This window comes from Zosterops lateralis (assembly GCF_965231275.1).
Source record: "Zosterops lateralis genome assembly, chromosome: 3".
Lineage (NCBI taxonomy): Eukaryota > Metazoa > Chordata > Aves > Passeriformes > Zosteropidae > Zosterops > Zosterops lateralis.
This window is the reverse complement of record NC_139764.1, coordinates 73,236,474-73,253,515: the sequence shown is the minus strand read 5'-3', so window position 1 is coordinate 73,253,515 and position 17,042 is coordinate 73,236,474. Positions and strand designations below refer to the sequence as shown.

The 17,042-nt window shown below is 37.5% G+C and overlaps 1 protein-coding gene across 7 annotated transcripts in view; it reads right to left on the bottom strand.

The window, feature by feature from the left end:
* The window catches only part of FBXL4 (F-box and leucine rich repeat protein 4), a 57,868-nt gene that overhangs the window by 6,565 nt on the left and 34,261 nt on the right, over positions 1–17,042 (bottom strand). For all 7 annotated transcript variants that reach the window (XM_083857174.1, XM_083857175.1, XM_083857169.1 and 4 more), the window contains exons 7-8: positions 7,182–7,253; positions 6,160–6,472 (exon numbers count right to left, since the gene is read on the bottom strand). In XM_083857174.1, coding sequence (XP_083713300.1) covers positions 6,160–6,472; positions 7,182–7,253 — 385 coding nt within the window. The remainder of the gene's footprint in view (positions 1–6,159; positions 6,473–7,181; positions 7,254–17,042) is intronic.

Genomic DNA, 17,042 nt, shown 5'->3' with positions numbered 1-17,042 from the left:
AAACACTAGTTAATATAAATCTGGTCCCCTATATATTTAGTTGATGTTATTTTGCCTCATGCTACTACTTTGCACTTGATTCAGTGTTTTCCTCCTGCTTTATCACCTGTTTAGTAAGTATCACGAGATCATTCTGCCATTTTTCAGAGTTAAGTTCTTCAGTTTAAGATTTTCCTACCCTGAATACCTGTGTGTTACCCTCTGACATGATTCTCCTCTGCCTGGATTACTCATAAGCAGAACAGAACAGACCCTTGGTGACCACAGCAGTGACATAACTTCACTGTGAAAAGAGATGATACATTCATGTCCTCTGTTGTCTCTGAAACACTCATAAACCAGAAGAAGACAGCTAAGTTACAAAAACAGCACAACCTTGGCTAAAGCTTTTGAAAATCCAGTCTTCTATGGATTGGAGTACTGCTGACAATCACCAAGAACTCCAAGGAATTCTAAAGGACAGGAGAGGCAAAGAAAGTACTACCCTTGCTGGGATGTAGCTCTTCTTCAAAATATGGTAATGTCCTCTGTATTCCCACTGACTGACTTCCTCCTGGCTGCTACTGCCACAGAGCAAAAGATGACCTTACTGTTTTGTAGCTCCTAACCCAAACCCTTTACAGAAAGTTGTGCCATGTCTGTAACCCTGCATTACTCTAGCACTGAGGCTGACTTAAGAGACAGATCACACACCAGAAATAAGATTTCTAGTGCCCTGTATTTGAGCTCATTTACAACCACTGTATAAATACCATTTAGTCCTAAAAATTTATTATTGTTCAGTGTATTGATTTGTTCAAAAGCTTTCTGTATTGGCATTCCAATTTAAGGCAGCTTTCTAGGCTAATCCCCTGGAAAGAACTGGCTCTGATGTAGCAGCTTGCTTGATCCCCTTTGCCACAAACACAAATGGACATATGACAGTTCTCCTGCAATAGCCTTGTATTGGGGTGAGCCCTCACATCTGGACAATCTACCAAGCTCAGTCACTCCTGTAAACTTCTAACACAGCTGAAATACAGTATCATTTACCTCTAGCCAGTGGTTCTTCATACTACCTTGCTATGATTTTGTTTCACTTTTCTAGAGTTCATCTTCCTATTTTTGTTCTCTGAATGGGATTCAATTTCTGAAAGACTCCAAATGATTTCAGTAGTCTCCAGTACTCTTCTGCATAAGCAAGGGGGTATCTAAATGTGGTATTCAATTATCCTGTATCAGGCTCTCAAATTAGTTGCTTTCAGACATTATTGAACATCACCCAAGGACAGTCTTGGCTATCAAGCCCCCAAATTTTATCTCCTCCACAGAGACTAAGCTTGTCATTATCACTGTGATTTTTAACTGCCTTACCATTATATAATCACCATCATCAGAACTGTCTGGTGGTTCATGCAACAGTCCCTAAAGCTTCACACAGAAATTCTGTAACGTGCTTTATTTATTCACTTCGTTTGACCATGAACTTTACCACAGTATCACTGTTCTACCATAAGGACCTGCTCTACCATTCCAAATGCAACTCTAGGAACAACACATTATGCTACTTATCTTTTTTTCCACCAAGCCTTAAAATTGCTACTACATCAGCACCTTCATCTAAACTGAGCCTCATTTATGCATCACAGCTTTTACGCTTCAAGATCCGAATGTGTGTTTCTACAAAAATTCTAGATTTAGATGCCTAGCCACAGATTTTTTTGTGTAGGATGTTCTTCATTCCTTCCTACCTGAACTTTGATACTTCTCCTACCATTTCATCCAAGACTTTTAACAGATTTGCAACTAAGCAGGTCATCTTAAACTGCATGTTTTATTGTACCTGTTTCTTTTCCTCCACAGACTTAAAATTTTTTGTTAGGAAATACCATTTTGTAAAGCAATCCAGTTGCGGTTTGGTTATGCACACCACAGGATAAGTGAAAATCATCTGTAGTCTTACTTTTACTTATACAATGTACAGTTAGTGATGTATGTATCTTAAAAGCCCATTCAAAAGCATATCAGAATTTTAATAGAGCACATTTCCCTTTGCTTTTGAAAGACAGACAATGTAGCCTGCTAGTTAATTACTTATATAGTGCATTTTTCTTCTAGAGTTTGGAGGGTTTTGGACCTTTATTATTTACCACAAGTTCTCCTTGATGGACTAATCAGCCATTTCTCAGAATACATACATAACCAAAACATTAAAATCTGCTATTTAATTTTGTTGTTAATTCTCTGGTATCACCTTTGTAAAAGGCACTTCTGAGTAATGATCTCTTTGCTAGAACAAATATGCTTATTAGCTGTAAATAATTTAACTTATATCCATCATATATCCAAGTCTTCAAATTCTATAGCTGTTAAGGAGACCTGTGCAGGACAGCTATAAAAACTGCAGAACTCAAATTTCTAGGGCAAGGGACAGCAGATAATATTTCAGAGTACCAACCTTCAAAATAACTAGCACTCTTGCCTCAGATACTCTTACTTTTCTTTACTTTCTTCCCCTAGATCAGCCAAACTAGCCTTTTACTCTTTACATTTTATTCAATCTATTGCACACAACTCAAATTCAAAATTTAAATGTGCTACACATTTTCATGTTTGAATTGACTAACTACGTGTTGATGTTCTCAAGATAAAGCCGAAAACTTTGACAGCTGGCAAGGGGGTAGTTGGGTTTTCTGTTGCTCAGGAAGGTGTGGGAGGTGTTGGAATGTAGATAGGAATACATGAATTTTGTGGTAACGAGGGTGTCTACTTTTCATTACTCTTTTTGTGCAGGACAGAGGCAGTTGGAACTTTTGGGGAGCGAGGTTAATTCGATTTACTCTTCACCCTTGACAGCAGCTGAGAACCCCACGGCAACAGAACTAGGCAGCTGATGTGATGTGCAAGAAAAGCTTTTGGCACTGTCAATTCAGGTTGCCATCTGACTTGTCACATTGCTCAATGCTGATCACAGTTTGAAGACTAGTTTTTTAACTACTGGTCTAGAGGTGTCCACTTAACTTTTGATAGCACTGGCTGATGTACTGCGTCACTACACAACTGTCAGATGATCAGAGCTGGATCATTCTGACAGAGGGTGGAAACATGCCATGTCAGTCAGTGGAAAAGATGTGGGCTGAGAAGGAAATGATACTTGTAAGCAGGCAGTTCAGGATGTAGTGGGTAAAAGAAAGCTCAGAACTAAAAGTTCAAGAGAAGCACATCCTCGTGCATTCAGTGACACACACCACACTTCCTCTTCCAAACTTATGATACAGCAGATATGGACCAGCCCATTGAGCTTTTTTTGAACAGAAATTTACTTTCTATGTTTTACACAGCACAAACACAGCCTGATATCCAACGATGTTTTACATGGGCCAGTAGGTATACAGAGTCCTTGAAAACCAGCAATTTTCATCTTCTACAGAGTCCTCTGACTCTGTAACAAGTAAATTGCCAAACAATTATGGTAAAGGACAGATGAGTAGCAAGCCTCAGGACCTATCACCTTAAAACAGCATTCAGGCTATATAATGTGAACTTTGAAACCCTTACAGTTCAACAAGATTTCTTTCAGAGGCTTAGACTCCTCCACCTCTGAAGCTATTGTGATGATAAATAACCTATAACTGAAACAAGAAGTTTTCTCTGACAAGTTTATAAGTTCTAACAACTGCAGAGACATCAGTATAATATCTTCAACACTGGTGACTACAGTGAAGGGAAGACATTCTGACCCTTACTTAGATAAGTGCTTGTATACAGAAAACCCCCTCGCTTTTACACAGCTTTGTTGAAGCAAAAGAAGTTCCCTTGCAGCACATAGTGCTAACCTAGCAGCAATACCTCTACACCCTTCACAATGCATAAGCAAGCCAGACATTTCTTTACTTGGGAGATGACAAAGGATATAATAAGAACACCTCTCATTCATTCACATCTCAGAGAAGACGCACTGTTCAAGGTTACTCTTGCAAAGCTCAGCTCTGACCTCTTACAGCTTCAGACCTGTTGTCACACTTCTGCTGAAGGACAAAAACACACCACATATTTATGCAGCTTAAAGTAACACGATGGCCCTGTATCACACGCCCAAAGTAAGAGCATATTCAGAGATTTACGACTTCCTTGGTACTCCTGCACAGCGAGAGACTCACTCTTCATTTCAGACAACAGAGACTTCTGCACTTACATGGGAACACCTGGCAACTCTACCTCCAGATGACACAATGAGGTTCTACTTGACAGCCCTTTCTTGTAACCACAGACTGTAATGGTTACTATAGTCAGACAAAAAAAATTTAACAGTTTCCATACTGTTGCCAAAATGCAAGGTAAGTCCTTCATGTATATAGTATCACCTTGTACTGACTTGTTTACAGCAGAGGACAACCTTTTTTTCACCCTACCAAGTATTTCTCTGAAGGAAGAAAGAAATAATTTTTTGCGGATTATTCATTTTGCAGGTAATTCAGCTGGATATCCCCCAGGGGGGATTTATCTGAACACAACAGGCAGTCTCACTGGAAAAGTCTGACTACAAATCCACCTCACTCAGGAATATTGGTAAGCACCCAGGGAACAGAACAAACACCTTTTCCACTTTCACGTTATTTTAAAAAAAATAAAAATCATAAAGATGTCAAACTGAATTAAAATCTGAATTCAAACATTGAAGAAATGTGGCAGCAAGCCTTCACTGCTGTCAGAGAGGCAACAGAAGTAACAGACTATTCATAGGTTTAACACAGTCGAAATATTCTTTGGGGAGCCTCTGGTGCAGTAACAAGGTCCGACCACTTTGTGGGCAGATACAAGACCTTTGTAACAGAAACACTTGGAAGTGAGTGGTCAGGGGCACATAAGTGTTTCTGAAAGACTTAATTCCCTACACCATTTGGAAACTTTTTGTGTCTGAACAAGACAGTGTGCCCCTGATTATTTAGCTACAAAGCATATTCTCTTCAAGATACATAAAACACAGTACCCCTGGGGGGCATAAACATAATGTATGTACAACTTGTACTAGGTGAAGTTAACTCTCTCAGTCAGAAGTGAGCAAAAATCTTTATCATTATAGAAGAGTGTACTGGAGTGCTGATCTAATGCGTCTGACAAACACTTTGAAATGATAAATGCTGATAACAATAAATGCTTAAACTTGCTTGGAACATTATTCACACTGATGGCCCTCAGTTCTCTGCAGTATCCCTCTCAACCTAAATGTAGTATTTTCATTACAATTATTAAATTGTTAGAGGTACACAGAACAAATAGAGTAGTTTGATTTGATTCATTTGAATCTTCCTTTTTCAGCTAACCTGTGAAACTAAGTTGGCAAAACCATGAAGAATTTTCTCCCACACTGATGTCACAAACATCCCTGCTGTCCTACATTATTATAAAAAGAAAACCTCATATGCCACCATAAAAGAATAAATTCAGCATCGCACAAAACTACACTTCTCAAAGTCCTCACTCAAAAGTTCAAAGTATATTTACTTTAGATCTCTAAAAATGTTTTCAACTATGGAAATTGCAGAGGATTAGAAATTTCAGACTTGTTATGCTTTTTGACCCTCATCACTTCCTTCCCACCTTACTAGAAACTCTATTTAGGTTTTGCTGTTAATTACCCTTTCATCTTTAATAACTCAACTTCACATATGACAGAAGTGATGAAGAAATTCAGTATTGCATAGTATACAATATATATTATATAATATATAACACATATTTATTGGACAAAAGCAAAATCTGTTTATTGATCACACACTCATGCTATAAACTTCACAGAAATAAAAACACGAAACAAAAGCAGAAAGAATGTTAAGAAATTGGATCCTCTGATAATCAAAAGTGAAAGGCTTCAGTTAAAAAAACTGATGGCCATAAAAATAAAAGTTAGCGGAAAAAATCTTGCACTTAAATTCCAGTTTAAGCAATTCATACCCAGCAGTCAAATTACACAGCTGGTATAAATCCACAGGATTCTGAGTCAGAATTCATGCAGTGAGTAAAATGTCTCTCTTTTTTTTCACATGCTAAACCATAATTTCAAGAAATAATTATTTATAAAATATGTCTAGAGGACAGTTTTGTCTTAAGGACTCTTTCTTGCCTGACAGGCTTTTGAGACACCGTAAAACAAACACCAGTATTCCCACATTCTCTTACCCAATATATCCAGCTGCCGTAAGTGTGTACAGTTGGCAGCGAGCTCCTCGATGTCTGTGTCACACACAGACCTGTTGGCCGTGAGAAAGAGTTTCTGCAAATTCGGGAGTTTGCGTGCGAGGTTTGTGAAGCAGCCTGTGCTGCTCTGGAGCGTAGGACACCAACCAAGATCAAGTTCTTCCAAAAGCTGGCAGCCCGAAGCCAATTCCGCGATCCCGCTTTCAGTTATGTTTTTACATCTCCACAAATCCAGACTGCGAAGCTTTTTGCATTTTGCTCCCATCATGCTTGCTATAAGGTCATAGTCTTCAATCTGCAAGGAAAGCAGACACTCGGTCATGTGCAGCATCATTCCAGAAATATGCAGAGGTGTTTCAAGGTTTGCTTCCTAACACACATAACTCATCTGTTTCAAGCATTTGTCATTCCTAAAGAACTCCGAAAATTGTTCATTGCATGGTACAGTGATCTACTTTTATAAAAGACAAAAATAAAACAGATTTCCTATAAACCCCAGACACAGTTGTTTTTAAATTCATTTAATAGTGAGGACAAAACTGCAGAAAAAGTTGTTTCTTTGAAGAAACTTTTTTTTTTTGCACAGTTGCTTTCCCCTTAAAAGATGATTACAACAGCTTTTATGACCACAGGAAGAGCAACTACTGAAGAATGACTGAAGACTGTACTCATTTCCATTTTAAGTTGATCAGTCATTGCATGTCCTTATGAAAGTCTTATTAATTACTCATTAAGTGATTACACATACAAAGAATCCCCAAAAGCTTAGACAAAGGCTGAAGAACTCTCAGAAAACCTACAAGCCATTTTAGGCCTACTAAACTAGTACATAACCCTTAAATATATGACCAAGCTGTATTCATCTTGGACCTTCCAAAAGAGTAGAGTCTTGCATCAACCTCACATTTAACACACCTTTGTGAAACAAACTCAGGCTGGTTCCAAAGAGAGTGTACACACATACACACAATAATCCACACACTTTGAATGGTCCAAGCACTCACCATAACACAGCTGCCCAGGCTGAGGTGCTGCAGCTCCGAGCAGAAGTTCAAAATACTGAGCAGGGCTGTTTGCTGCCATGGGGGAACACATCAGAAGGAAATACGGAAAGTGAAACAAAGAGAAGAGGTCAATTAGACATTAAAGGCTGTCACCACATTTCCCAAAATATAGCTCAAAACTCTTTTAGAGGTGCCTCAAATGCCACTTAATGAGTCTCTGGGTACCTTACCCATTGATTGGCTTTAAGAAATGGTAATCGTTACAAACCTTTATGCAAGTCACTTTGGATGGGGTTCTGTGCTGCCCCAAAGACACCCCCACACCACTGACCTATCCGCTCATTTCCCATAGGAGAGCTGATGAAGAAGTGCAGCGAGATCAAATAACAGGCGAGGCCAGCCTGCAAACACACAGGACTGGCGACACACCAGGAGAAGAGGGCAGGCTCTGACATTCGCCGATCAGCTGCAGCCTGATGGAACTGCCAATAAGAGCTGCACAGCCTCAGGGCTGGGCTGGGGACTTTAATGTCAAAGGCGGCTCCGCGCTGACAAGGATGCTGACAGCCATTGAGCACTTGTCACTACTATCAAGCAGACTGAAACAGATACAATGTGTATTTTACACTCTTATTCCTGACATTTAACGTTGATATTCTTTGCAGAAAGTACTGCACATTGCTCAGCCTGAAATGAGACTGCAACATCAGATGCACCTTACGAAAGTGCACAGCTGCTCTGTTCCACAACAAAGGAAACTTTACAGATTTTTACCGGTGTTTCTAAGATAATGAAAAGATCCTTCTGCATTGTCTGTAGACATATTTTGTTTTGTAGTTGGAAACACACAGTGTGAAATAAAGAATATAATAGGGGATTCACATCACAAATACCTGCACATCATACTTAAAACATCACTTTATGAGGACTCTGTGATCTATACGAGCTTTAAAACAGGATTAGGCTTCACAACATATTAACAACAAAAATATGTGGATTTCTACAGGATAAACAACAGTTTCTATGAGAAAAAACCCCAAGCAATATACAAGTGACAAAGTAATTGTCTGCTATTAAGTGTAATTACAACAAGAACACTAGTCAACAATGTTTGTATACAGGGGTAGTATAATTTATAGTTTCTTTTAATATAAATTTACTTGTTTTCAAGAAGTTTACAGTTAAATGCTTTACCTAGCTTCCTCAGTTTGTTACATTCCAATGCAACTTGGCAGAAATATGATCCTTTGCCATATCACCAAGAAGAAACATCTGATTCCTGGAAAGACTGGCAGACACAGAACAGGGACATAGCATGGCGTATTCACAGAGACCATTTCAGACGTTTAATTTAGGTGCCTCCAAGGAGCAATTATAAATACCCAACACTTGACATGCATGGAATTTTGATTCCAGCTTGGCCTTCCAAGATTTGATTTCCCTAAGGTAGCCTACAAGTAGATGCTAAGAGTAAGCCTTCCTCACATACATCTTGGTAGAAGTCCTACAGAATCGCTGTCCCTTGCTTGCTTGACTTTCATTCACTTTTTAAAAGAAAAGGTAGGTAGGGAATGAAATGCAAGCATTAAAAAGTCATAATTCAAGAGGTCAATAGGAATATTTTAAGGTTGATAAATGTGTAAATATCCAATTCATTTTAAATTGCACACTTAATAAGCAAATTATTCATTTGCATCAATAAAGAGGAATAAACAAATAAAGAGAATGAGACACAGTCTTTCCTACTCAACTCAGTGAAAGCTATGAGCTTCAGAACCTACTCAGATGCATAAATTAAAAGCAAAATCCCCAAACCTCTGTTTGCAAACCTTAAATATCGGAGCTCCACAAGTGAGTCTCTGACTGCACACAGAGCTCCAAACAAGGTTTTTGCAGGTATTCAGATGTCTCCACATGAAAGTTGAATATACTGCTGCATTCCACCAAGTCTTTTAATAATGGTTTCCAGATTGGAATTTAAACACTGGCCCAAAACGATGGGAAAGAGCAATCTCTTTCCTTAATTGACACGAACAGTACAAAAGTGAACAGTCACTCTGAACAGCTTGTAGGATGTGAGATCAACTCCATGCTTCTTCAGAAGAGGGGTGAAATAGAGAGGAAGACTAGTATTCATAGTTATCTTGATAGATAATTGAGCTCCATGTGTGAACTTCAACAGGAATGTCATGGATCTATGAGAGTACCTTTTTAGTCCCTCTCTTTTTCAGGACAGTCCTTTCTGTACTGCCATGCATTGAGTCCACATTTTCCAAGGTCTTTTCACAATTTATTGCTTTAAACCATTATTTAAAAAACCAAAACAACTTAAAAAAAAGCACTAGAAATCTGAGTAATAGAAAGGAGCTTGGTAGAGCACCACATCATTATCATCACAAATTGTGCCAAGTCAAGCCCAAGAGTAAACAACTACATACTCAACATTTATTTTACTGGCTATATTAATTCCTCTTCTGGGGCGCATACATGCCCACACACGGCAAACCAGATTTCCTTCAGACACAGTGTCTGTTCTTCTGTAACTGAGGTGGGCTTTGCATATGTCATGTAAGAAAAAACCCTTTGTGCATGCCTAGCTGTGTCTCAGTCAGTTGAGAATCCAGGTGGCAAAAGACATGAAAATAGCAGGAGAGAATGGCAGCTCACAGAATCCATATGCACTACATATAGAAGGACTATCATTGTAATAACCTGTCTGTGTCAAGCCATCTGTCAGTACAACAACATGAGCGACAACACTCCTACTCAAGCAAAGGAGAACAGCAAGGCAATCACCCGATCCTGGAGCTGTAACACAGGCCAACTTTCAAATGTTAGAGTGCTTTGCAAGAGGAGCTTAAGAGGCCACCTAAACTCCAGAAAAGCAACCTTTAACCTGGAGTCTAACTGCACTTTCTTGGCCAAGCAGAGACAGGCAAATCAAAGACTATCCATCTAACAATATTCTTCAACCTAGTAGCCAAAACATGTATAGTTTGGAGATTTTTTGAGTTTCCCCTGAACCAAAGGCAAAATTTCACTTCATACCTGTTCCCTTTTAAAGGGATTGAGGGAAGAGTGGATGATTACAAAAACCTCAAAGTACATTAAAACAAAAATGCACTCTGGAAATAAACTTTAGGTAAAGATTTACTTTTGCTTAGTGGAATCATGGCTTCAGTGGTCTAAATTTCTTTTGCCATTCAAGCCAAAACAAAACATAAAAATTTATTATTTTGCTACAAGATGCCACATACAACAGGAAAAGTTCAAAGTGGGCAAATAAAATGGTCTGCCCTGTCCTCCATTCCCAGGAAGGATGTTTTTAGATGAGGAAAATGTACAGTGAAGAGGCTGTTTTCAGAGTGAAGACTTTGACGTCAAACTGATCAGAGGAATATGACAGTGCTGCTAAACACAACCTTACAAAGATTTCAGAAATATTTTAAGGCAGAGTAGTTAGTCATAAACCTCAGAAAAATGGAAGATGGCCTGAAGAGCCTCTGAAATCTTTATATACGGGTACAACAAGTATCTGTCAGAAAGGACATCAACAGAGCTGATCCTGGCTTGAACAAGAGATGAGATCACCAATTGAAATCTTACTTTACTCCACACAAGACAGGTGACAGGTCTGTCCAAACATCAAAGTTCTCCACTCTGTAATACATGCCTGGATACATACAATATTTACTGGAAGCTAGTTATGTGCTGTGTATACTTCAGATAAACAGTGGTATTAGATCAAATTGTATCCTACCTGTCTTTGTAAAGGCCTTGGCATCACACAAGTTTTGACTTCAATGTTTAAAAGTACTGCTGGTTAGACAACCCACCAGCAGAGAAACCAAACACTGGTGCCAGAACAATACACTTGGCAAGACGGAATCTTGCTTGAGTTTTTCCAGGATTTTTTTACATTCATGATCCAGCAGAAAGCACAAATCATTTCTGATGTTAGTATGATAAAGAAAGCATCCAACAGATAGCCTGAGCTCAATGTCTGTTCAAATAGAAAACCCTTCTGTCTGTGGCAGATGTGACTCACCTGTGAAAGATGCACTTAGAAAATTTAACTATTTACTCAGTGCAGTTTCATTGTCAAGTAGTCGGAGATTAAAAACATCAAAAGGTTTAAAAAATACAAATTTTGCACTATAATATGGCTATAACGTAACAGTTGCACTACCATACCAGGCATGAAGTAGTAGTAGTACCACAGTGTGACTTCGGAAGATTAAAGGAAGAGCTTAAGGAAAACAACAAAGTTTCACTTTGGGTTTGGGTAAGGGAAGAAATAGTGCAGCTTTTAATCAGCTTTCTATAGATAAATCTTTAAAGATACTTTTAAATTTGTTACTTTTTTACTGGAGACAAACAACACATTGTTTCTTCCCCTTCTCAGAACTGTGTCTGACATAAATTGGGAATTCTTCCAGCCCTTCAGTAAAACAAAAGCCTAAGTCTTTTAAAGGACTTTTATTCTTCTGCAATTGTTTCTTCAAATTTTTCAGTGAAGTTAATGCTATGACAAAGGAATCTAAAAATTATCTTAAGGTAATTAAGAACTGCTTCTTCCCTTGTTCACCATGTTTTTAATCAGGGTTACTAACTGCCTAGTTAACCTTTTTGTTGAAGAAAAAAATGAATGATGCAGGATTTAATTTTGTATTTTTAACATTAACAATCCAAGTTACTAGTAGAAAATATTTCCTTCAATAGTCATCCCCAGAACCCTGCCTCAATGAGGAGGGGTAAATGTGGTAAAGAGGAGGCAACTCTGCAGGGTGTTCTAAGTATTCTGTCTTCCTAAAAACTATCAAAGTCAATAACATTTGAATGAATTCCTTAAAACTCTTGGAGCTGAGATACTAAAAGAAAGAAATGGAGAATTGCAGACAAAGGCCAGGCCAATTAAATTTATGTCTCTCAAGCCTACCAATCACATCCATAATTCTCAGAAGCTGATTCTTTAGCAGAAAAACCGTAATAGTCTTACAACTGCACAGAAAGGCTCCTCTGCTCATGATCTGGGCAGAAGCTTCCCTTTTGTTCCCAAAATGTTTGAATTTACAGCAAGGGATATTGAAACTGGCTGACTCACCCAGAGAAACTCACCACTGTGGTAACAGATTAGCCCAAAACATCTCTAACTCCAGCACACACATCATGAATTCTACTTATTGTTGTTAATGTAAATTGTATTTTCAAATAGTTGATGTATCAGTCTACCTTAAGCCAGTGAAACAGTATTTCATAGGTACCACACCAAAAAAAGTTTTGGCATACTCGAACTACCTGTAGTAAAAAACCCAACCAATGAACCAAGGAAATCCTCAGAAGAAACCAATTCTATTTCAATCTGAGCGCCACTATTGCTATAAATATTTGTAATTACAAGCACCCCATACAAATGTAAAAGATGATCTTGTTAAGACTGTCAAAAGTAATTAAAAATCTACAAAAATTCACAGTATTTATTTTTTTCCTCCCTTTGGCATTATACAGCACTAGAAGAAAGCCAAAAATCAACTGTTTGGGTGAGGGGATTTTCTTGGCACAGTCTGTGAAAGAACTAAGTCAGAAATTACTTGGCATCTGCTATTCTACCACAACAATTAAAAACCTCATTGGACACAAAGCCAGAATTCTGTAAACTTCTACTGAACCATGCCTTTTGGAAGGTACAACAGGGCAAACCAATACTGCCTGTAAGTAAAAAAAAAAAGGTGTACTTCATGAATTACAAGGTATCATATCTCTGCATTTAAAATTCTGCAATCATGCTGAAGTAGTCCCCAAAAGCTTTTTTTTTTTTTTTCTTTTTTTCTTTTTTTTTTTTACAGAAAGGAGAATGCAACATATTAATAATGCAGAAAACCGAATGTAGGATAATGGTGAAATACAATTTTTGTCTAAATCTGCTCCAAGAAATTGCAAAATACGATTCCAGGATTATTTTCCCTCCCATTCCCCCCCACACTCACAGTATTTCAAGGAATCAAGATAATTTCAGTACAGACTTCTTGGTCTATGATACTTCAAAACAATTAAGTTAAAGATATGAGGTACTGTTAGAGGTTTTCAGAGATGAGATGCATGCTAATAAACACACGAGAGTCAGTTGTTTTACCAGATAAAAACCCCACAAAATTAATTCTAGATACTTAAAAAGTACAGCCTTAGTTTTCAGAAAAAGTTTTCATACCTGCTGGTGGCCCAGAAAGCACCCATTTTCAGACTGCTTATAAGATTTTGAGTTCTGAGGACGAATATCTATTCTCAGGGGTTTTTAAATTCTTTTTACAGAAAAAAACCTCACATCTGGGGATAGTACACAAACATTCAATAATACACAAAATACATAATACACTATTTCTTGAAACTATACTTGGATCTAGAGGGCTAGATCTATTCAAGTTGTTCTTCTATTGAGCTATTATTCACTATATGTTAATTTTCAGCTAAATGGAATGTTACAGAAAATGTCAGTTATAGAAACTATATATAGTTGCAGGGAATCACATGTAAAATTACAACTAAAAGGTGGTCAAATTTATTTAATGCTTAAGTCCTTCCGTTCCCTGAGCTATTTCATGAGGAAACAAATATAAGAGGTCTATTTTATAATGTAGTTTTTGTGGCCTTTTAGAAGAACAAGACACCCATGTAGTCCCACAGAGTGATATCCCCTGCAAGTCTCCAATCATTTTGTGCCCAGAAATGGTTAGACCTCTTAAACAAGCTTGAACAATCCTTTTCTCAAAATTTTCAGACAAAAAAGGTTGAGCTTTGTAAACAAACTGAACTTCCTCCAACTTAGAAAAGCGTGTTATGTTATGTACAGTATTTCAAGTCCTTACACACACTCCTCTGTAGAGCATCCAATATAGAATCACACATGTCAGAGAATCTCAGTCTTCTTTATATCTATCCTCATACCAGAGCTACAAAAGGAGTAAGTTGCTATGACACAAATTTTATTGATGGAAGGAGTGTAGCATACAGAAACTGTGCACCTTGTAACTGGCTATGGTCAGAGACCAGGAAAACAAAGTTGCCAGGTACAACTTTGTGTCATCAGCACAAAGAGAACCACAGAAGAGCAAAGTGTGGGAAGGAACTTCTTGAAACTGTTTAGTCCAGACCATCTGACTCCAGCTCAGCTGGCATCTCCAAACAGACTGAAAAATGCTCTCAAGAGATGTAGGACCCAGTCCCTCTCCAGGATGAGGCCCCCACCCTGTCCTTAAATACTACAATCACAAAGGTATTTGAGTGATGCTGTCTGATATTAATGCAGAAAATTTTCATCTATAGATTCAAAATAAAAATGGCAGCAAATCATTTTCCTTCACACTAGAAGCTGGCATTAGAACAGGAATTCTCTTCTCCCCCTAAGCATCCATCAGCTATCACCCTGGAAGATACAACATGGAAAGAAACATGATGGAAAGGGAGACGATTGAAATGTATTCATTAAAAGTCAGCTCCCCATCTCCCCCTAAAGCATAAGGATTACAGGACCATTTTTGAGATAGCGTTTTTGAGACAGTGATAAACCTTTTGTCTTCAAAACTTTATGACACACTTAAAAACACTGTTGCAATATGAATACTTGTAAGTGTGAGGTACGAGAAGAATGAGGTGGAATGAGCCTTCTTAACGAGTGCAGGTGTAGCCTTTCAAAAGTCAGAACAACTTGGCTCTTCAGAAACAGGCCCAGTATAATTTGCAAGCTGGGATTCAGAATATACAGGGGCATCTTTTTGTTCTCTACAGCTATTTGGCAGTGCCAGGGGCACAGCAGGGACTGGGACACGGCAACACAGCAATTACTGAATTAATTCAATGAAAGTAATAGTCTCTCCAGTTAATTAAATTACTGTATTTTGATTTTGCTTTATTTGGTCAAATTATGTCCACCCTTATGTCTGCAAATCTGTTTTACACTTTCATTCTTCCTCCTCACTTCACATTACAGGCTCAAACAACCAAATTCCACGCTGTGAGCCTGACATGAAATCAAAAAGCACCATCAAGGCCCTGTATTGCATGATTAATTGTCACTGACTCAGCTTGATTCCAAGAATCCACATTCCAGCTAGAGCCTTTCACAGTTTGGGGGGTTTTCATCACTATTTGCTTGCAGCTCTTCATCCTAAACATTCATACCCAAGCCAATGGAACTTTGCCCAAACTGAAAACCCTATAAACAATAGCTCTCAAAGGTGTGACATGACCCACAACAGGTTATTTCTGAAAACTCTGTAGAACATTTTTATGGCAGCATTAACTGTTGTATTGCTCACAGCATAAGAAAATAAGTTTTTATATTTATTGCTACAATTCTTCTGCTGCTTTTTGGTATCTAATATTTTGAGTGTCCTCTCTTGCAGCTGCCCAAGTTCCAAATTTGCTTTTGGTCAAATTTATCAGAGATATAATATATAAATACAACAATTGTTATAAAACTGTGAAAAATAAATCTTTTGTTCACTGCGATTAGATTTGAATTTAGTTCATTTTGTATCTCAAATATAATTGCAATACAAACTTTAAATTTCTTTTCCTTACACATTAAAAAGATCTCAGAATGTCACGCAACATGAAATACATAATCTTACATTAAAATTTCCACCCATCAATATTCTTGACTGACAAGTTCTCCTACTGTAATTGTGGCTTTGGTTTCTTTAAAATACAATTTTGGCTGCATTATTTATATGGATAAAAATAAGTACTTCACAATAAGCATTAAATTAAGATAGTATTTATCTCAATGAATAAACATTAAGGAGTTATGTATCAGTAAATACCAAAACCAGCAGCACAAAAATCCCACAAGCATAAGAGTGGTGTTGAGCACAAAGAAGTTACATTTATAAAAATTTGAGATTAGTTTCTCAAAGCAAGATACAAATTATTCAAGCACACACACAATCAAACAACCTTTGAGAACCTTTGTGAATGAACTTATAGCACTGGAAAAATGAAGCCCATTTGGTAGGGAGGAGGATAGCCATGCAGGATGCTTTTTTAGTAACTGGAAAGTTACTGAAAGTCACTGGACTTTCCTTCTTCTAATAGAAAGATTGAAATAATTCAAAGGCTTCAGTTTTGCTGAAGCTTCAGTTCAGAGGTTAGAAAACAATTTTATACACACAACCTCACACTCAATATGTTAAGGAAATAACATTATATATGGCCTTAAGAATCAGCAGGGTTAAGACCAAAGACTACAACATTTCCCAGATTGTACAGCAATCTTACAAAGTAGTAGTGCACTAAGTAGCAAAATACCAGCATTGCCCATTTCACAAAAAATACACATTTAAAAATTTGAGCTTTGATTACAGAAACAATGGCAACATTTTAAAATACAAAATCTATTCAAAGAAAATAGCTAAAACAAGAAGAAACTGTAATTACAATTGCTCAGACAACATAACACTATCAATTTTATTAAGTTTCCATTGTACTCAAGATCTGTGCACCTAAAAAAAAATCATTCACAGTAGTCAATTTTTCAGCCGAGTGTTTCCTTAGAATTTATCTATTAGTGTCACAAGAATCATATACATGGAAAAAGTACAACAAAATTTAGATATTGAAAGAACTTGTTTCCTCTTTGTTTAGTATTAAAAGGCAAAAATGTAATGGGACAGGCTACAGCAAGATCTAAGACTGCGCAAGAAAATCCTGTATCTGGGGAGGTACTTGGGAGTGTATATGGGAGAAACACCATTTCTTTTACTAAAAAGTTTATTCTGTATTTTTTATTAAGCATAATGCAAAACCAGAAACAGCAACTGACAAATAGGATGGAGAATCTTCATCTCTTCCTATGTTATTTAACCA